Source organism: Blennius ocellaris, assembly GCF_963422515.1.
Source record: "Blennius ocellaris genome assembly, chromosome: 24".
NCBI lineage: Eukaryota > Metazoa > Chordata > Actinopteri > Blenniiformes > Blenniidae > Blennius > Blennius ocellaris.
The window spans coordinates 11,671,881-11,698,523 of NC_137673.1; the positions used below are offsets into that span (position 1 = coordinate 11,671,881).

The 26,643-nt window shown below is 43.4% G+C and overlaps 3 protein-coding genes across 16 annotated transcripts in view; 2 read left to right on the plus strand and 1 right to left on the minus strand.

The window, feature by feature from the left end:
- Window positions 1-9,769, plus strand: part of LOC308147507 (NLR family CARD domain-containing protein 3-like) — a 13,414-nt gene extending 3,645 nt beyond the window's left edge. The window contains exons 3-8 of the mRNA XM_080519702.1: window positions 695-773; window positions 1,084-1,291; window positions 1,663-3,466; window positions 3,547-3,720; window positions 5,333-5,820; window positions 9,707-9,769. Of these exons, the coding sequence (XP_080375828.1) occupies window positions 695-773; window positions 1,084-1,291; window positions 1,663-3,466; window positions 3,547-3,720; window positions 5,333-5,381 (2,314 nt within the window). The 3' untranslated portion in view covers window positions 5,382-5,820; window positions 9,707-9,769. The remainder of the gene's footprint in view (window positions 1-694; window positions 774-1,083; window positions 1,292-1,662; window positions 3,467-3,546; window positions 3,721-5,332; window positions 5,821-9,706) is intronic.
- LOC308147501 (NACHT, LRR and PYD domains-containing protein 3-like) overlaps window positions 1-26,643 on the minus strand; it is an 835,749-nt gene that overhangs the window by 772,189 nt on the left and 36,917 nt on the right. The gene's annotated exons all lie outside the window — the stretch shown is intronic.
- LOC308147500 (uncharacterized protein) overlaps window positions 1-26,643 on the plus strand; it is a 1,504,609-nt gene that overhangs the window by 484,957 nt on the left and 993,009 nt on the right. The window contains 3 exon segments of the mRNA XM_080519675.1: window positions 6,042-6,224; window positions 9,236-9,418; window positions 11,542-11,715. Coding sequence (XP_080375801.1) covers window positions 6,042-6,224; window positions 9,236-9,418; window positions 11,542-11,715 — 540 coding nt within the window.

Here is a 26,643-nt window from a genome sequence, read left to right on the forward strand (position 1 = left end):
AACTGAATGACTTTCAACTTTAAAGTTCCTCGACCAGAATCCACATGGAAAAATATCCAGTTTCAGTTGTTGATGTTCGTCTCACATATGTTGTTAATACATTTCTGGATATAATTCATCATGACACTCACACAAACACATCATTCCAGCATAGACACTTCAAGGAACTTACCAGTTTGTCGACCGCTTGCTGATTAACCATCAGTTTCACAACATTTAAGAATTTTGTCCTGGCTTGAATCTTCTTTCTCTGAGAAAGTCTGTCCTTTTATTTTGGGCTGAATCAGTCCAATGTTGATCATTTTGCTGGAGCTTCTGCGACATCATCTTTGATATCCCAGAAACCCATGAGGCAGATTTCCCAAGATGACATCAGTTAGGAAACATAAACTCAGTTTCATGGACACAAATGCTGGTTTGTTTGTAAACATCAACGTTGGTGTGATCGATTTGGGAAACTGCAGGTTGGAAAAGAGTGCAAATGAGTGTTGATGGTCTTGTTTTGGTGTTTTTGGTTGATTCTCTCTGCAGAAGGGATGTTTTATGAGAAGTAGAGTTTAAAGATGTTTTCAGGTAGAGGAACTTTAAATGTGCAGCAGGAAGTGCTGATGAGGGCTGAGAATCAGTGTTTGTGTCAGGATTCATCATCACACCACACAGCAGCTTTAACTAACATGTCAACATGTTTCTGCAGCGTGAGCCAGCAGAGCTCCCAGGTTCTCCATGGTGGCTCCGCCCCTCAGCAGCAAACACATCTGGACTCCATATTTATGGTGAGAACAAGTGTCCATTCAACACTTTACTGTCACATCATGAGACAGAAGAAGCTGTTGTGACTTCCAGCTGAAACATGAAACAGACACTCAGCTTATTAGATCCATTCAGGTCCAAAGGGAAACAGTCCAACCTTCATCCAGCTTCCAGTCTTCACTGATGCTTGAAGCTGTTTCTGCTGGATCCCACATGAAGTGTGATTTGGCTTCACATGTTGTCCATCCTGCTCTCTGCACTGGATTTACACTCACATCTCAATCTGGCTTCAGTTTCAGCTCAAAGTCAACTCCACATGTTTCTCTGTTCCAGCTGCTGGAGGACAACATGGTGACTTTCATGAAGAAGGAGCTGAAGAAGATGCAGAAGCTCCTGAGTCCAGATTACCCAGCATGCTCAGGGAGTGAGAGGGAGGATGAGGATGAAGAGCAGAGGAGCAGCAGAGAGTCATTTCTGAGGATCACACTGGACTTCCTGAGGAGGATGAAGCAGGAGGAGCTGGCTCAGCGTCTGTGGAGCAGTAAGAGGATTTGATCTCATTTCACAGGATGGAGATGAAACCTGAAATGTTCTCAGCTGGAGCAGAAAGCAGTCAGAAACAGAGTCCGTCCAGAGAACAGAGGTCATTTCCAGGTCAGACACAGAAAGTGTGAAACAGGCAGGAAGTCCAAAACAAGCAGCAGAGTCCAAAAGCAGAGACGAGGAGACACAAAGAGAGTTCCTGAACTCTGTTGTTCATGTGATGCAAACATGTGCATCAGACCAGAGGCTGTTTGGTCTCCACTGAGGAGCTGATGGAGCTGATGGAGGAGAAACATCTCCACTAACACACTGTCATCTTCACATTCAATGTCAAACACACTCAACTCATTCATGGTTTCTTCTTTTCAGGAACTGCTACTGGAGTCTGCCAACAGAAGGTGAAATGTGCCCTGAAGAAGAGGTTCCAGGTGGTGTTTGAGGGGGTCTCTAAAGCAGGAGAGTCCACCCTCCTGAAGCAGATCTACACAGAGCTCCACATCACAGAGGGAGGGACTGCAGAGGTCAATGAGGAACATGAGGTCAGACAGATTGAAGCAGCATCCAGGAGAGCAGACAGAGCAGAAACCAGCATCAGACCAGGAGACCTCTTTAAGGCCTCACCTGGAAGATGTCCACCAATCAGAACAGTGCTGACAAAGGGAGTGGCTGGCATTGGGAAAACAGTCCTGACACACAAGTTCACTGTGGACTGGGCTGAAGACCAAAGCAACCAGGACGTCCACTTCACATTCCCATTCACCTTCAGAGAGCTGAATGTGCTGAAGGACAGGAAGTTCAGCTTGGTGGGACTTGTTCATCACTTCTTCACTCAAACCAAAGAAGCAGGACTCTGCAGCTTTGAAGACCTCCAGGTGGTCTTCATCTTTGACGGTCTGGATGAGTGTCGCCTCCCTCTGGACTTCCAGCACACTGAGATCCTGACTGATGTGACAGAGTCCACCTCAGTGGATGTGCTGCTGACAAACCTCATCAGGGGGAAACTGCTTCCCTCTGCTCGCCTCTGGATCACCACACGACCTGCAGCAGCCAATCACATCCCTCCTGACTGTGTCGGCATGGTGACGGAGGTCCGAGGGTTCACTGAGCCACAGAAGGAGGAGTACTTCAGGAGGAGGTTCAGAGAGGAGCAGCAGGCCAGCAGGATCATCTCCCACATCAAGACCTCACGAAGCCTCCACATCATGTGCCACATCCCAGTCTTCTGCTGGATCACTGCTACAGTTCTGGAGGAGGTGTTGAAGAGCAGAGAGGGAGGAGAGCTGCCCAAGACCATGACTCAGATGTACATCCACCACCTGGTGGTCCAGGCCAAAGTCAAGAAGATCAAGTATGATGGAGGAGCTGCCACAGATCCACACTGGAGTCCAGAGAGCAGGGAGATGATGGAGTCTCTGGGAAAACTGGCTTTTGAGGAGCTGCAGAAAGGAAACCTGATCTTCTATGAACCCGACCTGACAGAGTGTGGCATCGATCTCAGAGCAGCCTCAGTCTACTCAGGAATGTTCACACAGGTCTTTAGAGAGGAGCAAGGCCTGTACCAGGACAAGGTCTTCTGCTTCATCCATCTGAGCCTTCAGGAGTTTCTGGCTGCTCTTCATGTCCATCAGACCTTCATCAAGTCTGGAATCAACCTCCTGGATGAACAACAACAAACCTCCTGGTGGTCAAAAGTGTTTAAGAAGGAAGTTAATCTCCAGCATCTCCATCAGAGAGCAGTGGACGAGGCCTTGAAGAGTCCAAATGGACACCTGGACTTGTTCCTCCGCTTCCTCCTGGGTCTTTCACTGCAGACCAATCAGAGTCTCCTCCGAGGTCTGCTGACACAGACAGGAAGTAGCTCACAGACCAATCAGGAAACAGTCCAGTACATCAAGAAGAAGCTGAGTGAGAGTGTGTCTGCAGAGAGAAGCATCAATCTGTTCCACTGTCTGAATGAACTGAACGACGGTTCTCTGGTGGAGGAGATCCAACAGTCCCTGAGATCAGGACATCTCTCCACTGGTAGACTGTCTCCTGCTCAGTGGTCTGCTCTGGTCTTCATCTTACTGTCATCAGAAGAACATCTGAAGGAGTTTAACCTGAAGAAATACGGTGCTTCAGAGGAGGCTCTTCTGAAGCTGCTGCCAGTGGTCAAAGCCTCCAACAAAGCTGTGTACGTGGTTCAGGAACAAAGATGTAGAACTGAGTCCATGACAAACATTGAACTGGTTTTCATTGTTGGTTCTTCTTCAGGTTGAGCTACTGTGGTCTGTCATGGAGAAGCTGTGGAGCTCTGTCCTCAGTCCTCAGCTCTCAGTCCTCCAGTCTGACACATCTGGACCTGAGTGACAACAAGCTGCAGGATTCAGGAGTGAAGCGACTGTGTGCTGGACTGGAGAGTCCTCACTGTAAACTGGAAGATCTCAGGTTCTGACATCATTGATCATTAATATCCACCACTCTCTGTTCTCCTGCTCACATCTCTAGAACATCAGTAGAACATGTCAGTAGAACACTGCAGCCTCTAGATAGTTTCTCCTCTATTAATCAGGAAGTAAAACAAGAAGTCAAGTTTCCAGGGTAAGTTCAGGTGTAGAGCAGCAGCCTTACTTCCTCCACTCACTGTGTTTGTGACGCTCCATGTCACAGAGTTCTGCCTCAGACTCTGACACGACACGACTGCCACACCACTCCTTTAAAAAGTAATTTAGTTACTTTACTGATTACCTTTAAGTGATTGTTTCTAATAGTAACTTAGTTAGATTGCAAGTAACTTTTTAGTTACTTTCCCCCACTGTCTCAAGTTAAAAAAGGACAAGAGGTTTTTCTAAAAACTCAGTTCTGATCCCTGCCTGGCCTCCTGCTGATACATATTTAACCTTTGACCTTCATTCTCTCTTCTATTTATATCTGACTCACTTTTATTATCACATTTTTACTATTACTGATATTTATTTACCAGTGATGGAGTTGTAGTCTGTTGTTGCACTATTTATCTATTTATAGATTTATAGATTTGCTCTATTTGACCTTTTAATTATCGCCGTCGGGGACAAATAAAGTCTTTCATTGATTGATTGGAAAAGAAAAAAATACAAAAAGAGTTCAACATCTCTGCAGTATTTATTGTTGCAATGAGTGAAGCATCATATCGGGGTGATTATTGTGCATGACGGAGAAAGCTCTGATGACTCCGCCCACGACGCGGTCGTACGATTGTAATGGAAAACAACCGAGGCTGAGTCAAGTAGAGGCAAGGCGAGTAAGGCTGAGTAGGAACTAGTGGAAAAGCATAATTTATGACAAGTGACTGGGAATCAGAATATATAGACAACAATGTCAATAAATATGTAAGAAATGCAGAATTAGTAAGAAATGTTAAACTATTAATGACAAAACACAATAAAAACCTCAATTGATCAATGGATTAAATAAATGATGTCAAAAAGAAAAATACAAGATACAGAGAATCTATAAAACACAAAACTAAAGAAGTTCCAAATAAATATGTGAAATACAAAAATAAATAAACTCCTACTGAGAGAATTTTTTAGAATAAATGAGGAAAATAAATACAGTGAAATATAAGAAAACAAGAACAATCCCATTAAACACACATGGAATATATTAAAGAGTGTAAAGAGAAACACAGAGACGTATCATTAGTAAGGAAGAAATCATAGAAATGAATAATAAATGTGAAACCAAAACTTGTGATTGAGACTAAATGGACATGAAAACAGTCAAGAGGGTGAGAGTTTATCTCCAAACCACTGACACACATCTGGAACCTTTGTCTTTCCAAACTGGACAATTTCCTCACTAAATGACTCAAATCAAGCTGAAGCACAAAACTAGAAACAAAGAAGATTTAACAAAGTACAGGCCAACATCTCTGCTCCCACAGTTCTGAAGTAAACAACCCATCAAACACCTAAATAATGAAAAACTATCCAGTCAATACCTTCAACCTTTTCCCTTTATAAAAACCTCTGAAGCCTTTTTTCTACTGTGGAATAACAGTCACTTAAATTCACAGGACTTACAGTCGTGCTGCCAGAGACTTCAGACGTCCTTTTGTCCACTAATTCATCAATCTTCCAGTGAAACTCATCAAAAGTCCAAAGCAGCTCTTCTGCCACTTGCTCTGACTTCCAGGGGCAATAAAATCCATCTCCAATAGAACTGCTCTCTTTTTTCACCTTTACTCCTCCGACTCTCCTCTCTGTGGTCTGCAGGTGCACAGCATTAACCCCGCCCCCTTTTGGCTTCAGTCTGACCAATCACAACACTGTGTGTGTGTGTGTGTGTGTGTGTGTGTGTGTGTGTGTGTGTGTGTGTGTGTGTGTGTGTGTGTGTGTGTGTGTGTGTGTGTGTGTGTGTGTGTGTGTGTGGTTACACTTCTATATGGTTCACACAGTTGAAGCAGGAGTCTCAGATCAGATGTCCCCCGGCCCAGAGGCCAGAGACCTTGAAGAGTCTCAGAGTGGTACAGTTTCAATAATACAAAGACTCGTGCCCTTGCAGGTGTGAAACAGTGAACAGTGGTTATAATAGACATGCATGAAACAACGATAACTTACAAAATGTTAATTCCCATTATATCAAGTACTAATAATAAACATAAAGTACAAATTTACCTAACAACTTTACATTTCTAAACTCTTCCAGTCTGAACCTTCTTCACTCTCAATGACTTCAACATCACACTTTGTCCTCTAATCTCACTTCTTTCTCTCTTTATTCAGGTTGATTCACTGCTGGTTGTCAGAGATCAGCTGTTCTTCTGTGGCCTCAGCTCTGAAGTCCAACCCCTCCCTCCTGAAACATCTGAAACATCTGGACCTGAGTAGGAACCAGCTGCAGGATTCAGGAGTTGAGCAGCTGTGTGGTTTTCTGGAGAGTCCACTCTGTAGTCTGGAGACTCTAGAGTAAGACTCCATGTTTGAGTTTGTGTGCAGTGAAAGTTGTGTTCCACTAAAGGTCAGACATCAGGCTGATATGAGATGATCCACACTGAGGATCTCCATGAGAAAGTGAGACTTTAGTCCTGTGACTGTGGCAGAGCCGTGTGGAGCTCCACATTTCAAAGCTTGGTAGAAGAACAAGGTGCTGCACTGGACAATTCACTGTCCAGCTCTGACAGGCTCCATGTTCACCTTCAGCTTTCAAAGCAGGCTGATCTCTCCTGGATGAAGAGTCACTGATCTCCCAGCTGGAGCTCCAAACTCTCACTCACTCTGCCATTGTTGCCCCCCTGACCCAGTGTGTGTCATGGAGGGTGACATTAAATCCTGTAGCAGGAAACAAAGAGGCAGACAGGTTGAGCTGGCGTTTGTCTCGGCTGCAGGATTTAATATGCAGCTGCCTCTGTGCAGCTTTGAGGCTCCTCCAATCAGTGGCGCCGCCAGGATTCAATACCATAGTACACACAGACCCCCCTCCCCCCAGCGTCTGCGTTGTGAGCGCCGGGGGGGATTTTCCGTTCTGTGCACAGAGAAGATGGTGGTTGGCGAGCCCCGGGGGTGTGTACAGAAACACAGAGGAAAACAGTCCAGCAACACATTCTGCTGACGGCTCACCAGGAAGAGACAAAAGCAAACACCCCTTCAAAATAAATGTTCACACCTTCAAATAAACTGTAGGTGCAGTACGTACAGGACTCCGCCTGGGGGCTCCACTGCCTTCAATCACTATGCGCCCCCTGCTGGCCTTTTAGAGTAACACACTATTGCTGCTGCCTGGAAAGTCCAACTCTGTTTGAACCTTTTAGACTCTATGTGAGACACAGGAAGATCAAATATATCTATAGGAGTGTCTAGTTTTAATCACAGTGGACTTATTTAATTCATTGTTTTCACCCTGAACTGTAATTTAGTCCTATTAACATCTTTTAAATACACTTTAAATTGCTGCAGCGTTTTGTCCTCCTTTACACAAACTGGACTTGTTGTCTTGATGTCCAGTAAGCTTGGCTGTTGACTTGTCCTCCCACTGGACACTGCTTCTGTTTGCTGTCACATCAATTCAGCTCTCCAGAAGAACAAAGATCACATCAGTGACAATAATAAGCTCCTTCTTCTTTCACTTCCTCGGGGCTCCAACCTTCTTCAGAAGAAGAAATGAACAACAAGGATCAGTGTGATCAGTCTCTTCTGAATATGATCAGCTGCTCATTTCAGCTCATGTAGCAGCCCAGCTCTCTAAAGTATTATTGTCTGAATTGAATTAGAGGAGCTGTGACTTAAAGGCTGGGGGGGTCGGGTTGGTGAGCAGCTAGTTACCACCAAGGTTTACCAGTAGGGGGCGACACTCAAATGACCCTTCTTATTAGAAGACCATGAGAAATATTCACACAGTTACTTAAAGGAGCTTTAAAAAGCAAACACATATTTATTTACAGTAAATCACACACTATGAATTAAAGGCTTTTTGTAAATGAACTGTGGAGTTAAACAACTATTTTAGAATGAATTTATATCAAACTAACCCACATGGAAAGAACCTATATAAACATATATGTTTTAATATAGGTTTTGATATAGGTTTGGCATATATGTGACATATATAAAATTGGCCGTTTTCCTATATGTTATGTACATATATGTACATATATGTGTGCATACATGCGCGCATATATGTACATATATGTATATAACATATAGGAAAACGGCCAATTTTATATATGTCACATATATGCCAAACCTATATGCGCATGTATGCACACATATATGTACATAACATATAGGAAAACGGCCAATTTTATATATGTCACATATATTCCAAACCTATATGCGCATATACGCACACCTATATGTTCCCATATATGCACACCTATTTGTGCACCTATATGTGCCCATATATGCACACCTATATGTGCCCATGTATGCACACATATATGTACATATATGTGCATAAAATATAGGAAAATGGCCAATTTTATATATGCCACATATATCCTAACCTTTATATAGGTTCTTTCCATGTGGGCCCACACTGGATGCCGTTTTTTGCTCAGTGACCACTAGCGGGAATCGAACCAGGGTCTCCCGTGCACCAGTCCGTTGCCTTGCCACCTGAGCTATATATATATATATAAAAATATGTACCTATCTGTGCATATAGGTCCATATATGTGCATAAAACATAGGAAAATGGCCAATTTTATATATGTCACATATATTCAAAACCTATATCAAAACCTATATGTTTATATAGGTTCTGTCCGTGTGGGACTTTCCATATATGCAGCATATATGTTGTCATATATGTTGTCATATATGTGCATATATGCACATATATGACAATATATGGGCTGCATATATGCACATATATGACAATATATATGCTGGATATATGCACATATATGACAATATATATGCTGCATATGTGCATATATGCAGCATATATGTGCATATATGTGCATATATGCAACATATATATTGTCATATATGTGCATATATGCAGCATATATGTGCATATATGCAGCATGTATTGTCATATATGTGCATATATGCAGCATATATTGTCATATATGTGCATATATGCAGCATTTATGTGCATATATGCAGCATTTATGTGCATATATGCAGCATATATGTGCATATATGTGCATATATGCAGCATATATATGGTCATATATGTGCATGTATGCAGCATATATGTGCATATATGCAGCCCATACATTGTCATATATGTGCATATATGCAGCATTTATGTGCATATATGCAGCATATATGTGCATATATGCAGCATATATATGGTCATATATGTGCATATATGCTGCATATAGGTTTCATATATGTGCATATATCCTCATATAGGTTCTTTCCATGTGGGAAACAACCCAACAAACACCTAAATAATGAAAAACTTCTTCACTCTCAATGACTTCAACATCACACTTTGTCCTCTAATCTCACTTATTTCTCTCTTTATTCAGGTTGAAGAACTGCAGGTTGTCAGAGATCAGCTGTTCTTCTGTGGCCTCAGCTCTGAAGTCCAACCCCTCCCTCCTGAAACATCTGAAACATCTGGACCTGGGTTGGAACCAGCTGCAGGATTCAGGAGTTGAGCAGCTGTGTGGTTTTCTGGAGAGTCCACTCTGTAGTCTGGAGACTCTGAGGTCAGTTGACTGTCTGTTACTGTTGTAGAAGGAGGAATGTTAGTGATGTGAGACTCTGGTCCTGCAGTGAGAGATGGACTGAGCTCAGCAGCTTCTTACTGATGTGTGTGGACATGAGGAGGAGTGTGAAGGTTGTGCTGACATGAGGATGATGAGGGTGATGATGAAGATCCACAACAACAGAACAGCTCATTGATCAGGACTCAGTAATGAGGAGCTGATCATTTCTCCATCAACACATCTGATTGGTTCTCCTCATTCATTCTCATGCTTTCTCTCTTTATTCAGGTTGAGTTACTGCAGTTTGTCAGAGATCAGCTGTTCTTCTGTGGCCTCAGCTCTGAAGTCCAACCCCTCCCACCTGAAACATCTGGACCTGAGTGAGAACCGGCTGCAGGATTCAGGAGTTGAGCAGCTGTGTGGTTTTCTGGAGAGTCCACTCTGTAGTCTGGAGACTCTGAGGTCAGACTCCATGTTTGAGTTTGTGTGCAGTGAAAGTTGTGTTCCACTAAAGGTCAGACATCAGGCTGATATGAGATGATCCACACTGAGGATCTCCATGAGAAACTGAGACTTTAGTCCTGTGACTGTGGCAGAGCCGTGTGGAGCTCCACATTTCAAAGCTTGGTAGAAGAACAAGGTGCTGCACTGGACAATTCACTGTCCAGCTCTGACAGGCTCCATGTTCACCTTCAGCTTTCAAAGCAGGCTGATCTCTCCTGGATGAAGAGTCACTGATCTCCCAGCTGGAGCTCCAAACTCTCACTCACTCTGCCATTGTTGCCCCCCTGAGCCAGTGTGTGTCATGGAGGGTGACATTAAATCCTGTAGCAGGAAACAAAGAGGCAGACAGGTTGAGCTGGCGTTTGTCTCGGCTGCAGGATTTAATATGCAGCTGCCTCTGTGCAGCTTTGAGGCTCCTCCAATCAGTGGCGCCGCCAGGATTCAATACCATAGTCCACACAGACCCCCCCTCCCCCCAGCGTCTGCGTTGTGAGCGCCGGGGGGTGATTTTCCGTTCTGTGCACAGAGAAGATGGTGGTTGGCGAGCCCCGGGGGTGTGTACAGAAACACAGAGGAAAACAGCCCAGCAACACATTCTGCTGACGGCTCACCAGGAAGAGACAAAAGCAAACACCCCTTCAAAATAAATGTTCACACCTTCAAATAAACTGTAGGTGCAGTACGTACAGGACTCCACCTGGGGGCTCCACTGCCTTCAATCACTATGCGCCCCCTGCTGGCCTTTTAGAGTAACACACTATTGCTGCTGCCTGGAAAGTCCAACTCTGTTTGAACCTTTTAGACTCTATGTGAGACACAGGAAGATCAAATATATCTATAGGAGTGTCTAGTTTTAATCACAGTGGACTTATTTAATTCATTGTTTTCACCCTGAACTGTAATTTAGTCCTATTAACATCTTTTAAATACACTTTAAATTGCTGCAGCGTTTTGTCCTCCTTTACACAAACTGGACTTGTTGTCTTGATGTCCAGTAAGCTTGGCTGTTGACTTGTCCTCCCACTGGACACTGCTTCTGTTTGCTGTCACATCAATTCAGCTCTCCAGAAGAACAAAGATCACATCAGTGACAATAATAAGCTCCTTCTTCTTTCACTTCCTCGGGGCTCCAACCTTCTTCAGAAGAAGAAATGAACAACAAGGATCAGTGTGATCAGTCTCTTCTGAATATGATCAGCTGCTCATTTCAGCTCATGTAGCAGCCCAGCTCTCTAAAGTATTATTGTCTGAATTGAATTAGAGGAGCTGTGACTTAAAGGCTGGGGGGGTCGGGTTGGTGAGCAGCTAGTTACCACCAAGGTTTACCAGTAGGGGGCGACACTCAAATGACCCTTCTTGTTAGAAGACCATGAGAAATATGCACACAGTTACTTAAAGGACCTTTAAAAAGCAAACAAATATTTATTTACAGTAAATCACACACTATAAATTAGAGGCTTTTTGTAAATGAACTGTGGAGTTAAACAAGTATTTTAGAATGAATTTATATCAAACTAAACAACCCAACAAACACCTAAATAATGAAAAACTTCTTCACTCTCAATGACTTCAACATCACACTTTGTCCTCTAATCTCACTTCTTTCTCTCTTTATTCAGGTTGATGAACTGCAGTTTGTCAGAGATCAGCTGTTCTTCTGTGGCCTCAGCTCTGAAGTCCAACCCCTCCCTCCTGAAACATCTGGACCTGAGTTGGAACCAGCTGCAGGATTCAGGAGTTGAGCAGCTGTGTGGTTTTCTGGAGAGTCCACTCTGTAGTCTGGAGACTCTGAGGTCAGTTGACTGTCTGTTACTGTTGTAGAAGGAGGAATGTTAGTGATGTGAGACTCTGGTCCTGCAGTGAGAGATGGACTGAGCTCAGCAGCTTCTTACTGATGTGTGTGGACATGAGGAGGAGTGTGAAGGTTGTGCTGACATGAGGATGATGAGTGTGATGATGAAGATCCACAACAACAGAACAGCTCATTGATCAGGACTCAGTAATGAGGAGCTGCTCATTTCTCCATCAACACATCTGATTGGTTCTCCTCATTCATTCTCATGCTTTCTCTCTTTATTCAGGTTGAGGAAATGCAGGTTGTCAGAGATCAGCTGTTCTTCTGTGGCCTCAGCTCTGAAGTCCAACCCCTCCCACCTGAAGGAGCTCGACCTGCGTTACAACAACCTTCAGGATCCAGATGTGGAGCAGCTGGTTGGTCTTCAGAAGAGTCCAGACTGCAGCCTACAGACTCTCAGGTCAGTAGATGTTGGAGTGAGTCCCTGCTGCTTCCAGCAGGTTTCTACTAAACACAGTTAGTGTGAGAACAAAGATCCAGTGTTGGACGTCTCAGTGAGGCTGTGAGAGGACAACGCTGAGCAGCTTCAGGATTGGACAGCAGAGGACACAGTCAGCCAATCAGAGGAGCCACAGGCTGGTTGTGTTGGTCTGACAGTGGTGGTCCTTCATGAGCTCTGAGCTGCTGCTGTGGACAGGACTGAAGTCCTGGCTGCTCCTCAGAGACTGTCCTCATGTCCTCTGACCTCTGTCCTCATGTCCTCTGACCTCTCTTCTCTCTGCAGGTGGAGAGGACACTGTGTGTCCTGAAGGTCCACTGAGGACAGCAGAGCTTCATCCAGCAGTGAGCGACAGAGGAACCACCAGAAGATCTGCTGAGTGTCAGTGGTGCAGTGTGAAGAGCTGAGAGAGTCCAGCATCGAACCAGGGTTCCTCCTCCTCCTGCTCCTCCTCTTCCTCCTGCTCCTCTTCCTCCTCCTCCTCCTCCTCTTCCTCCTGCTCCTCCTGCTCCTCTTCCTCCTGCTCCTCCTGCTCCTCCTGCTCCTCCTCTTCCTCTTCCTCCTGCTCCTCCTCTTCCTCCTGCTCCTCTTCCTCCTCCTCCTCCTCCTCTTCCTCCTGCTCCTCCTGCTCCTCTTCCTCCTGCTCCTCCTGCTCCTCCTGCTCCTCCTCCTCCTCTTCCTCCTCCTCCTCCTCTTCCTCCTCCTCCTCCTCCTCCTCCTCTTCATGTGTTGGTTCATTGGAAGCTGTAGAGATGTTTTGTTGTTAGTCTAAATTCTTTGTTGAGGTTTGAATCCCGTTCCTTCATGTTGGACCTTAACAAGTGTCCTTCAGAGGACAATGAGACTCTGGAACCTTCAAAGAGGGACCTGGTGTGTGTGGGACTTTTCCAGCTTGTGTAAAGTGGAGCAGGAGCTGGTCAACACTCCATCAAGCTGTTCTCCACCTTCACCTCCATCACCTGAGGACGTGTCCACAGCACAGAGAGTGGACAGAGCATGGACAGAGACCGTTGGTGTTCCAGTCACGTCTCATTGTGTCTTGGTCTTGACATGGAGGAACCTGGGTCATGGAGGAATTGACAGGACAGGATCATGGTGCAGTTTGCTGAAAACTAATTGATTAGAGTTTTTAGGAAATGTTCTGCCTGTACAGTAATATACAGTAATATAACGTACTGCGTGATTTAAGTGTGTAATTGTGAAAGATGTTGATGTTGGTAAATGATCACGTCAATATGGACCACAGACAGTACAGTGTACACTATTTTTAATAAATGAACATAAGCTGCACCAACCAGATTTAAAAAGACTATATATTTTTGTACATATACAGTACAAACACTTGTGTATCAGTACATGTGTCCACGTTGTAACAGGGTATGAATTTCACTGTGGGATTGCAGGTTTTTTCTTCTTCTTTTTTAAAAATAAACAAGTTTTAAACACTGCTTCCATGGTGGGTGACGGACTGGACTGGAGGGAAAGAGAGGGAGGGAGGGAGGGCAAGTGAATTACTGCAAAAATACACAAACACTGAGGGTTTCATCTCAGGTCATAAAGTATTTGCTGGTTGTGATTGTGAGGAGAGGATTGGTCAGCCTGGAGCACAGCCATGGAGTCCAGAGTTACGTGATGCACCTAAACGCATCATCCATGTATCTTTGACATGAAGCTCGTTTACCTTTAAAAATCCATAAATTAGCATCTTTGTTTAAGCCACTGAGTTTAAAAAGTGTGAAAAAAGTAGCATCTGATAGTCCAGACATTACGAAAGGTTCCGCTACGCGACATTTGGTAGAACAAAGTCCCGCCGAGGCCAATTACATTTGCAGCATCATCTTATCAAAACCAATCACGATGCCTGCTGTAGCTTTCAACTTCCAATCAAATGTCCCCGCGAGCAAATTGCAGTCCCGGATCATCTTTCGTTCAACCAATCAGGAGACGGCGTCTTCAACGACCAATCATGGAACTGCACGGCGTGACATCATCAGAACCAATCATGGTGTCGGCTCTGTCTTTGAAGATCCTTGCTGCTCCTTCTTACCTGCAGCTATTTTTCCGTGGATATCAACAGAGAAGGTGAGACTTGTTACCGTAATCAAATGAAAAGGCCCTAGCAACTTGTTGCTAACTGCTGCTAGCGAGGCTTCCCTCCCGGTGCAGCTGTCGTTAAAGATTGTTTGTCCCGGTGTATGAATAACCCTGAAACTTGTATGTATAAAAACAATAAAGATGTAAAGATGTGTTTGCATTACATCTGACACCAGGTAAAGCAGCACTAAAAATGCCCTGCAGGAGGCGCTGTGGCTTAGCTGGTCAAAGTGTCTGTCTAGTAAACACGAGGTCCTGGGTTCAAATCCCAGCAGTGCCTCACAACATTAATTCAATTAACCTTTAATGATATAACAATGTGCTCTCTAGCGCCACCTCCAGTCACTAAATTGACCAATGTCCTCCACAGCCATGGTGTGATCTCTCTAGGAATGTCGTAGAGATCAAACCAAAACTCCCAGTGGAAACCCTGAGAAAAAAACTGCTCCATTTATTGTAGCAATGAATGATTGTAGAAAAAGCTCTTTATGTATTTATTTCTAAATGTGGCCTTAGTAACTTCTGAAGGGTCAAATCAGGGTTTCATGATGAACTCATAAACACTGGTGCTAAAAGGGGGTTAGCACTATACGTGGCTCATAGTGGCTCTGTTGTGCTACAAGGAGCCACGTTGCTACTTTCTGTATTTAACAGCTTTGTGTGCAGGAGTATAAATGACATGATCACTAACAGGCACTGATTAGCCCCCTTCTGCCCATTATATACATAGATATATGTTGTATACATCCTTTTATTGGTTCAGTTATGTGCTTTTGAATAAGTATGTTTCTTCCACAACATATTTGTTGTTTGGTTGGTTCAATATCATCTGGCCCTACAGTTTATCACATCTCACAATGTAGTATTTAATAGTCCATGATGTATTAGAATTTACCATTTGAAGTGCATTCTTTTCAAAATAGAATCCACTCTCTCTCTGTTCTGTCTTCTGTCTCTGTTTCCATTATTAATCCTACTAATTGATCAGCTGTGTCATTACAGACTGTCACTGTCAGTGTCTAATGTTGGATTTACTTGGTTCTAAGTAATATCTGACTGTTTACTCAGTACACTAAGTCTCTTTGTTGAGCTATGATTTTATTTCATATTTTGGTGGTTCAATGTGTGAGAGTTCACTTTTATTTGTGAAGTTAAAGCCGTTCATTCCGTCTCTTTTTGGCCAAATTCAGCTCAGATCCAGATCAGATCCATAATGTGATTTGTTAACAAGTGAAACAGGAAATGGTCTGTAAGGTGTAGTACGGCGTGGCTCCGCCCCTCCACCATGTTTCAGTTTTTTTTTACTGAATAACTCGTCCTGCACTGCTGGAGCACAGACACAAAAAGAACATCAGGATGAGGTTGTTGTGACTTTAAGATTCAGAAAACTGCTTACAAGAAAATTGGAAAAACCCGCAAAACAACCCGCATCTCTTCCTCATGGAAGAGATGAAAGGAGATTTAAGGAGATCAGCTTATGCTGCCATGGAGATGCTGAAAACAAAGGAGAGGCAGACACACACTATTTCATCTGGAACTTTCTTATTTTAAGAACCTGAGGTGTTTTACAAACCTAACGTGAGAACTGAGCAGTGTTGCCACAGTTACCTTGAAAAACTAATCTGATTACTAATTACTAGTTACTCCTTTAAAAGTAACTCAATTACTTTACTAAATACTTGTTTTTAAAAGTAACTAAGTTAGATTAGAAGTTACTTTTTTAGTTACTTTCAGCAGCTGTTGACAACACCCCCCCCCCCCCCCCCCCCCCCCATCGTCTGAACATAAAGGTTACAACCTGTTTTGTCCAAAACTCTGCTGATCCCTGCCTCCTGCACCATGTTTCTACATATTTAACCTTTGGCCTCCATTCTTTGTTGTATTTTTTTTTACTCACTCGTTTATATTCAAAACATTTTAAGACCACATTCCGGTCCTTTCCTAACCAGCCCCCTGACAGTGTCTTAGAAGAACTGCTTTCATCTGAGCCTTTGAAGAAAGGCTCCATATCAACATTTTACAACTGTAAGCTGTCAGAGTGTGAAAATATCTCCACTCTCGACCACACCAAGTGTTTTATGGACAAAATATCTCAACAATGTTTTTTGACTCTTTATCAAATTGCATGATAATAAACTAACTCCTATTTTATTTCCTCATGAGTGGCCCTAAAACTCTTCTGCAGTAACAAGTTGGTCTGAGTTTCTGAAAAAGGAGTGTTTCTGCTTCCTCTTCATGGTTTGCTTTGTGGGCCTCCTGATCTAGAAGTGTTGATATCCATGCTTCATATGGTAGGATAGGTACTGCACTTTCCTCTTTTATTGAAGAACTATTCTTCCTCCACATAGTAACAATCCTGACTCATTGTCTTTGTATACAGCCAATGTGTTGAGAGTCGTGTCATAAAAGGTAGTAACCTCCTGGTCTGCAAGGAAAAGGTCTTGAAGCACATCTTCACACTCTCCAACAGACAGAACAGCTTGCTTGTCTTTGGTCTTAGCCTCCTCCTGAGCCTTACTGACAGCTGAGCCTTTCATTTGTAACCTTGTGGCAGCTCTCCACACCGAGGCAATGACTCTGACCTGTTTAGATAAACGACTGAAGCTCCTTTCATCAACAAGTAACTTAACTACCGAGTCAGCTTGGGGTCTGTGAATTCCTCCCAGACAGTCAAACGTCTTTGGATGAGCCACAGGTTCATTGCAGTCATGGGTTTGCAGTGCAGTATTCTGTTTTCTCTCCTGGATTCTGGTCAGTACTGCTGAGAAAGCCTTCCTTTGAAGTTTTTCTATGCTCTCCTTGGCAATTACTGAAACCTCTTTAGCTGACTTTTTCGGCCACTCCTCCATTGGCTGCCTCAGGAACCGAGGTCCATTTTGTCATTCTGAAACCTCATTGAGATCCTCAGGAGGATCTTCCTCTAGGTATGTCAGCAATGTTTACGTCTCCCGGGATCTACCACCAGTCCTCAAGTGGTCCAGCCTTGCAAACCCGGTTCACAAAGAAGGTCTGGTATCCATAACTGTCTCGCTGTATAGCTCCCAACACAGTTTGGCTGTCCAGCAGGTGGAACCATTGTTCTACTTCCATTCGGTTGTGCTTTTCAATACATTTTCCAAGTCGGGTTGCAAAGACTGCTGCACAGAGCTCTGCTTTGACTGGCTAGTTAGCTTCAGTTTTTACTATTTATTTATTTATTCAGTTTATTACCTACACTACAACTCTACTACAACCCCCAATAATTACATTTAAAACACAACAAACAGAAACTCCCATAATGCATTGCAGCTATCAGCTACTTTATTGCTACACATTATTAAAATGGAAGATAAATGTGTGAGATCTGGGATTGTTAGAACCATGAGTGTGATGGTGTGGCTTTAATGTCCTGTAGTTGTTGTGTAATTCACTAGAATGTTCCGTCACTCTCAACAAGTCTGCAATGAACCTCCTGGAACTGCCGGCGCTCCACAGCGCAGCAGTTTTACTGTGAAAGGTACAGGAAGCTCCCAGCTTCAGACACCAGTTGAGCCGCAATTCTACGTTCCTCTCTGGGTGGCTTTGCCTCCTTGCGTCCCGCTCTGGGTGGCTTTGCCTCCTTACGTCCCTCTCTGGGTGGCTTTGCCTCCTTCCGACCCTCTCTGGGTGGCTTTGCCTCCTTACGTCCCTCTCTGGGTGGCTTTGCCTCCTGACGTCCCTCTCTGGGTGGCTTTGACTCCTTACGTCCCTCTCTGGGTGGCTTTGCCTCCTTACGTCCCGCTCTGAGGTGCGCTTTGCCTCCTTACGTCCCTCTCTGGGTGGCTTTGCCTCCTTACGTCCCTCTCTGGGTGGCTTTGCCTCCTTACGTCCCTCTCTGGGTGGCTTTGCCTCCTTACGTCCCTCTCTGGGTGGCTTTGCCTCCTTACGTCCCTCTCTGGGTGGCTTTGCCTCCTTACGTCCCTCTCTGGGTGGCTTTGCCTCCTTACGTCCCTCTCTGGGTGGCTTTGCCTCCTTACGTCCCTCTCTGGGTGGCTTTGCCTCCTTACGTCCCTCTCTGGGTGGCTTTGCCTCCTTACGTCCCTCTCTGGGTGGCTTTGCCTCCTTACGTCCCTCCAGGATGAACTGCAGTAGGACGGAGGCTCAAGGAGCCACAGTGTAGGGACCAAAGAGCCGCGTGGTGCCGACCCTGTCATAGAGGCTAGCCACTTGGCTAATAGCTCTCTTCTGGTCAGTGGGTCAGGAGTCTTTCTCTTTCTTTTCAAGAAGGTCTTGGCCTGTTCTTGTTTTCTTCTCCTTCTTGAGAAGTTGATTGAGGATATTATGTAAATCTGGTCCTTGTCTTGGCGAGATGATTTGAGAAAAAAGGAACGATTAAAATCACCTTAATTTAAACAAAAGGATCGTTTTACTTTGTTGAGATCTCACAAGACCACAGAGAGTTTGTTCATTTCCAAGGAAAGACATTTTTCATTTGTCATGATGCAGTCATAACATGTGAATTCTGACTCAGGAATGAGACTTTTTGCCACTGAGATCGTCCATTAATCATCGATCAGTAACAACCATTAGTCATGTTTTCAAGCCTCGTTGGCGCAGTAGGCAGCGCGTCAGTCTCATAATCTGAAGGTCGTGAGTTCGAGCCTCACACGGGGCAACAGGTTTAGCTAATTTGCTCAGTGTTGAACAAGAACAGTAGAAAGTCTGATCACTTTCAAAAACCACAGACAATCCAGTGATTTCAGTCAAATGTATCACTGAACGTATTAATTCAATATCAACATTATTGACACATTTCAAAGCAGGAAGAATAGTAAAAGTACAAATGGTGGTATTCAACAGTAAACATCAAGAGGCTGAGAAAAAGCGTCTTGTCATGCAGGGTAAGTAACCACAACCACTGCATGAATGATTGAGACCAAAGAGAAGCAGAATGTTCAGCATCTTAGCAAGTTTTCCTGGAGAAAGATTCTTTCCTGAACGGTTCCATTATTTCTTGCAATAGTGATTGTTGGTCAGTATTTGTGAGACTCACAACAAAGACACTTTGGAGGTTTATTCCAGGTTGATTTCAGACGAGCCTGATTGACAACAAATGCCACAGTAAATGTGTTTTCAGTGTAAATTCAACTCTAAAAAGATCCTTCCTTCCTGTTGCTGTTGCTTACGGCCATACCACCCTGAACACACCTGATCTCATCTGATCCTGGAAGCTAAGCAGGGTAGGGCCTGGTCAGGACTTAGATGGGAACAGCTCATGACCCCCCAAGTCCCTGTTGCTGGTCTTGGGGTTGAGCAGAATCCTGGATCAGAGGAGTTTATGGGCTTGTGCCACCTGCTGGCCAGTTCATGTCACAACACTTTCTTTTAATGTAATTTCAGCTCATTGAAGGAGATTTATTATGTATTCATTCAGGACAATATAATTCCTGGGATTGATTTCATCCCTTTAACAATATATTCTGAAGTCTTACATCTTAATGGAGAAGGCCAGAGGATTCCAATTTACCAGTCACATTTGATCTCCAACAGATCAGAACTTTTGTAACTCAAGACAGATTCTTTTCAGGTCTTGTTCTCCTATTATGTGATTGTCTTTAAGATCTGTCTGGAGACACTGTTTTCACACTCACTACAGTTTTACTGACAATAACACACATTTTAAATGCCAACAACATTTTATTAAGTGTATTTAGTATACTGAAACCATTATGTATTAACACAAACATTTAGTGTTTTGATATGAAATAATAACTACTATGAATTTACAAATACAATATAACAATAGTTAACAATGTATAAGATTTACTGTTTAACATTACATTTGTTAATGTCAGAAAATGTGAAGGCAAATTTACAAATAACAAACATAAATACAACGATGTAATGCAAGACAAGTCACAACTATTTAACAATATACATATATAGACTTTTCATTTTCTACAAACACACCAGATGGAGGTGTTAATCATTCCTCCTCTTCTCCACCACAGTTTTAAAATGTTCACAGCTGGTGTACACCACACCCTCAAAACCAGGCGTGGTGGATTTTCTTGTTGTTGGGCAAAAGGTAAACATCTTCTGGTTTCCACGTACTTCTTCTTTTGATGGCGTGTACCTTTTGCGCAGGCCACCACACTGCGGTACTCGGCACGCCACACAGGGTTTGTTAGATTCCTTTGGCATGACGGTCTTGACGATGGGTGCAGGGGGGGGGGGGGACAAACACCTGACTGCTGGACGGCCCAGCAAACTGAATAGACGGTGCCCGAGGCTGTGCTGGGACCACCAGCAGTATTGGTGCTGCTGAGACGGAGGTGGGGTGTGGGAGGTGGTCCTGGTGGCCTTGGGCTGGATGGTCCACTTTGAAGGTCCTGCCACCGGCTCTGGTTCCTCAGGCTCCTCAAAGTCCAATCTGCAAATACACAATAGACCATGAGGATTCAGGGACGAGGATTAGCCATTTAACATCATTCAGAAGTAAAAAACATGCTCCCTGCCAAAGAGCACCTCGGCCTGCCGGTTCATGCGCTGGATCTGCCGGGCCTCCATGCACGTCGTGTGGCGCCCCTGGACACCAGCAACCTGGAGGGATTCCACTCGGCTGTTCCACTGAACAGCAAACGCAATCAGGTACACCTGAGAAACAAATGATGAAAAAAATATCTTATGTGTATCTGATGAATAATTTATAACCTAATGGTGTAACGGTTAGCACTCTGGACTCTGAATCCAGTGATCTGAGTTCAAATCTCAGTGGAACCTGACTTTTCATGAACAAAAACACAATGTGAGTAGATCTCTATCCTGCACTGAGTGCAAACACTGAAAATAACCACTGACAGCAATAATGACTCACAAGTAGTGACGCTCAATGAAGCCTCATGAACCACTTCTTGATTTTCTCACCACCAGATGGTGGTCAAGGGTTCTCCCTGTGACCCTTGACCCCTCTGGCCAATCACAATGGACTCCTGTTCTCTGAGGCGGGCTCCAGTTTGCCAGCCTGCAGTGGGTCCTTGTTTACATATCAACACCTATTGTCTCTGAGTATCACTGTGCTTACAAAATGATGGCAAATTTCACAGAATGGGAAACAGTGAACCTAAAATGGCAGACGGTATCAAGTTAAAGTACTCCACCAAATACTCCAATGAGAAGAACTGATAGAATATCTCCGGTAAAACCACCAGTTCTGTCAGTCTGCAGTACTTTATGGATTTAATTACTTTATTTATGATAATTACCGGTGGAAATTTTGGAAAATTGTTTTCTCTTTACTCATTTTACATGTTGATTAAAAAAAAAAAAGTTGTTTGCTAAGGTTTCCAGTTAGCCCAAACTCTACATGTTTTATTTCCCTCTTGTCAGAAGTATTATTAGTAAAGCCATCCAGCAGGTCCAGACTTGGCCCGGCTTTAGAGGGCCAGCAGAGCTCCTCAGCATGTACTCCACCCGGGACCAGGATCCATTGTTTGGCAGAGGTTGGACTCCCAGTGTCCAGCACATCAGGTTGTAGACGTCGACAGCTCGGATCGGTGCCACCCGCACATTCTGCTTAAAGTCTGAATGGAAGAACATTCAAGTTGTGAATTTACCTCCAGATTTGTTTGAAGCTTGAAGGATGAAATGTGCAAAATCTCCAAATCAGTCGAGCTTTTCTTAAAAGATCAACACCTTCAAAACATTTGTCACTTGTCGATTTTGCATAATATTAAATATATTGATTCAATTCATCAATAGGTTTTAGGAAATGACAAACAAAATGCTCCATAACTGGTTTCCAGCACATTACAAAAAATGTACTCTTGAACACACATACAATTAAACTTCACCCAAAAACCTTCAATAGTATGTGGTCTGAAACAGTTTGATAAAATAATCCCCCCCCAAAAAAAAAAAATATATATATATATATATAGTCAAAGAGACCAACCCTCGAGATGTGAATTACGCCACAAAAGTTGATTAAAATGTAAGCATGAAATAAACTTGAAGTTTAGCGAATGAGATAAAAAACACTTTTTTTAAATACAAAAAAGCAAAATGGAACGTTAATGTATGCATAGAACGTAAACAGATACACATTACAGCATAAAGTGATTAAAAAGTTTGCTCGCTCCTCTAGCAGTTCTAAAAACTCCAACAAACCAATCAGTAAATACTGAAATAGACGTTGCATTATTTTTTTAAACTCAGCTGAGGAGAGTTCTACGTTTTGAGCCAAAGCCTAAAAATGGGTGTTGATTTCAGCAAATTCAAAGTCACGGTGAAAACAAGGGGACGACTGTCCTCATACTCATTGTCTTCTCCATTCTCATGTTCACACTACTCGTCATTATACACATCCTCATATTAGTCATCATCTTCATCATCCTCATTATAGTGCAGTGATGCTGGTAACGTGTTAATTAGTAAAGTGCTTCCTTCATATGACTGCTTTTTTCAGTAACGAGTAATCTAACATGTTACTATTTGCAAACCTGTAAACAGATTGTTATTTATCAAAAGTCACTGTGCCTTACTATTGTTTCATTCTCACACACACACACACACACACACACACACACACACACTCACACTCACACACACAGGACCGGTCCCCACCTCCACTCTCAGCCAATCACAGGTGAACTTGCTCTAATGGCGCGTTCATGTGGCACAAAAGAATCGGAAACCTACCCGTTGTCACCATTGCAATATACTCAACAATTATCATTTACTAAATTTGGAAAACTTCATAAAACTATACTCTTTAACGCTGACATTCAAGTGCATCCATAACCTGGCACCAGAGCCACTAAGTTCATTCATACAGAGACAAAACAGCAATAGAGTCACCAGGAGCCCCTCCCACAATCACTGTGCGACCCCCCCACAGGAGGACCACGTTTGGTCAGTCTGCTTTCTCCATAAAGACGGCCAAACTGTGGAACCCACTGCCCACTGACCTCAAAAGTACACCAGAGTTTAAGGAGTTCACATCAAAGCTAAAGTTGTGGCTTAAAACAAACCAAAGATGTACCCACCTCTGAGTCTGTAAATAATGTATAGTGTGTGTGCGTGTGTGCGTAGAGACCACTGTTGTAAATATGTGTTTTAGGGTTGTGTATTTTATTCATTCTGTATAATTTGTATGTACTACAGGGAAAAGCTCAACCAGGGACAGGAGTTGAAAATTAGCATTAGCTACACACTCTGTATGTGTCGCATCAGCTGCATCTTTCATGTTGTAACTATGTATGACTACATTGTCCCTGTCAAATAAATACATAATAAAAAAAAGAAAAAGAAAAGGAATAGCAAAATATTCCTGGAGGAGGTGATATTATTTGGTGTCACAGAATCACAAATGAAGTTGTATAGAGTGTCGTTGGGGGTTCAGCTAATGACAATTAAGGAAGACCCTCCCTTTGACCCTCCCACAATGAGGAAGCTCTGCTCTGTCACATGGCATCATTGGAGAAAGTATAATACAACTCCTTTAAAGGTTCATGAACACACCAGGATGTTTAAACATGCTCTGCTGTCAGAAGTGGGATTTGAACCCACGCCTCCAGAAGAGACTGTGACCTGAACGCAGCACCTTGGACCTCTCGGCCATTCTGACCTAAAAACACCCAGGTCACGTGTAGCCGAGGACGTTCTGGGTTCTCTAGTTCATCTCATCTCACACCTTCAGAGACAGTGGTGTCCTCAAGAACAAAATGGTAGGATTGACATCTGAAGCTCTCTCTTATGAGTCTTCCAGTGGAGAGGTCACCACTGTGGAGCAGGGGTGTCAAAAGCCCCGTTTCCACCACACAAAAAGTACTGGGATAGAACGGTATAGTCTGTTACGGTTCACATTTCCACTGCAGGAATTTGTGATTTTCCTCTCCGTCGGGGTACCAGGACCATGGAACGGGTCTGAGTTTGAGGAGCTGATTGGTCAGTAGTTTACTACACGCCCTCTATATTTTAATATGTAAGCTGGATGAATCCTCTGTTGTCAGTGTGGTCAGCTTTTCACTGGTTTTTATTTTGTTTTGTTTTTTCCTTTTCTTTTCTTTGCTACTCAACTTTCATGTTGGTCATGAAAGAGCAGATGTGAGGCAGGGGGAGACCGGGGTTCAGGACTTTGCATCACGTTGGAGCTTTCTGTTAGCAGCATAGCGTCAGCGTGCCGAGTCTGTCTTTGCATCGCGTCGGTGGTTTCTGTTCAAACGCGATGCTGCAGCGGTCAGTGTTCTGTTCAATGGTGGTCAGCGCTACTGCATCGCCGCTGCATCGCCATGGTTAGTTATTTCTAGCTGTTGAATGTAACTAAAAAAGTAAGTTCTAATCTAATTTAGTTACTTTTAAAAACAAGTAATTAGTAAAGTAATTGGGTTACTTTTAAAGGAGTAACTAGTAATCAGTATTCAGATTAGTTTTTCAAGGTAACTGTGGCAACACTGCTCAGTTCTCATGTTTGGTTTTTAAAACACCTTCGGTGCTTAAAACAAGAAAATTCCAGATGAAATAGTATGTCTGCCTCTCCTTTGTTCTTAGTGTCTCCATGGTAACAGATGCTGTTCTACTTTAATCTCATTTCATCTCTTCCATGAGGAGCCTCTCCCATCACTTTGTATGGGACATTGTTTTGTTGGTTTTTTCAATTGTGTTTGGAAGCAGTTATGTGAATCATTAACAAAAGTCATAACAACGTCTTCCTGATGTTCTTTTTGTGTCTGTGCTCCTGCAGTGCAGGACGAGTTTTTCAGTAAAAAACTGAGACGCTGTCACATGGTGAAGGGGCGGAGCCACGCCGTACTGCACCTTACACACCATTTCCTGTTTCATGTAGACACCTGCACACAAAGCTGTTAAATACAGAAAGTAGCAACGTGGCTCCTTGTAGCACAACAGAGCCACTATGAGCCACGTATAGTGCTAACCCCCTTTTAGCACCAGTGTTTATGAGTTCATCATGAAACCCTGATTTGACCCTTCATCAGTTACTAAGGCCACATTTAGAAATAAATACATAAAGAGCTTTTTCTACAATCATTCATTGCTACAATAAATGGAGCAGTTTTTTTCTCAGGGTTTCCAATGGGAGTTTTGGTTTGATCTCTACGACATTCCTAGAGAGATCACACCATGGCTGTGGAGGACATTGGTCATTTTAGTGACTGGAGGTGGCGCTAGAGAGCACATTGTTATATAATTAAAGGTTCATTGAATTAATGTTGTGAGGCACTGCTGGGATTTGAACCCAGGACCTACTGTTTACTAGACAGGCACTTTGACCAGCTAAGCCACAGCACCTCCTGCAGGGCATTTTTAGTGCTGCTTTACCTGGTGTCAGATGTTCTGCAAACACATCTTTACATTTGATCACAGTCTGAAAAAGATGTAGAAAAAAACACATTACAATTTTCATTACAGACTGTAGATTCAGACGGTCTGCTGAGGATCAGAGGCAGACTGAAGCTAGCTGATCTAAGTGACAAAGAAAAGCATCCAATCATTCTTCCAGGTAATCACCATGTGTCATCAGACACTCTCCTTTGATCTCCATGAGAAGCCTCTCTCATCTGAATTGAATCCACAGGAGGTAATGAGACATTGATGGACTCTGCTGCTCAAGGGTTTTGGTCCAGAAGTATCAAATCATTTCTATGAGTTCAGGTGTCTTTAAGGAAGCCTGACTGGTGGACAGAATGACAACATTGCTGGATTCAAATGTTTGTCACTGACATTGTTTGAAAGCTGTAAGTCGTCACAAGAGCTTTTGAAATGTTGTGCTGAGTGGTTCAGGCCATGTACTTGAAATCCATTGGGTTCAAATCCTGCCGACAACACTTCCCAACAAGGAGTGAGTCACATTGTCACGTTGTCGACACCTCACCCTGTGAGGACGTTCCATCTGACCAAGTTCTTCCAAAGCTTCTTCAACTTGTGGATAAAGCAAGAGAAGCAAGTTTTGTTGTGAAGGAGAAGTTTCACTAAACCTCAGCAGGGATTTTCTCTTCCCAGTGAGAAAACAAGGCCTGTAAGAAAGTGTAAGTCCAGTGAAATAGAAAGTACAGAGCCTTACCTTACTGTCAGCCTCGTTGACTTGTTGTCTCCTCTGGCCTCAGCTGCACCTCGACACCCTGTCCATGAAAATCACCAACAGAAGGCTGACAAGTTGAAGCTCACATTGTGTTGAACTTGTGTCTATTTTTCAGCAGCTGTTGCTTGATTGTCCTTCTCTCCTCCGAACAATGAATCCAAGTGCTATTGTTTCTTTTAAGATGAGGCTTTCTGCAATATCAGCTGTTCTTGTGATGATGTCATGGTTCTGAAAGAGTTCTGGTTCTGCTCCTGTTTCCATAGAAACTGTGGATG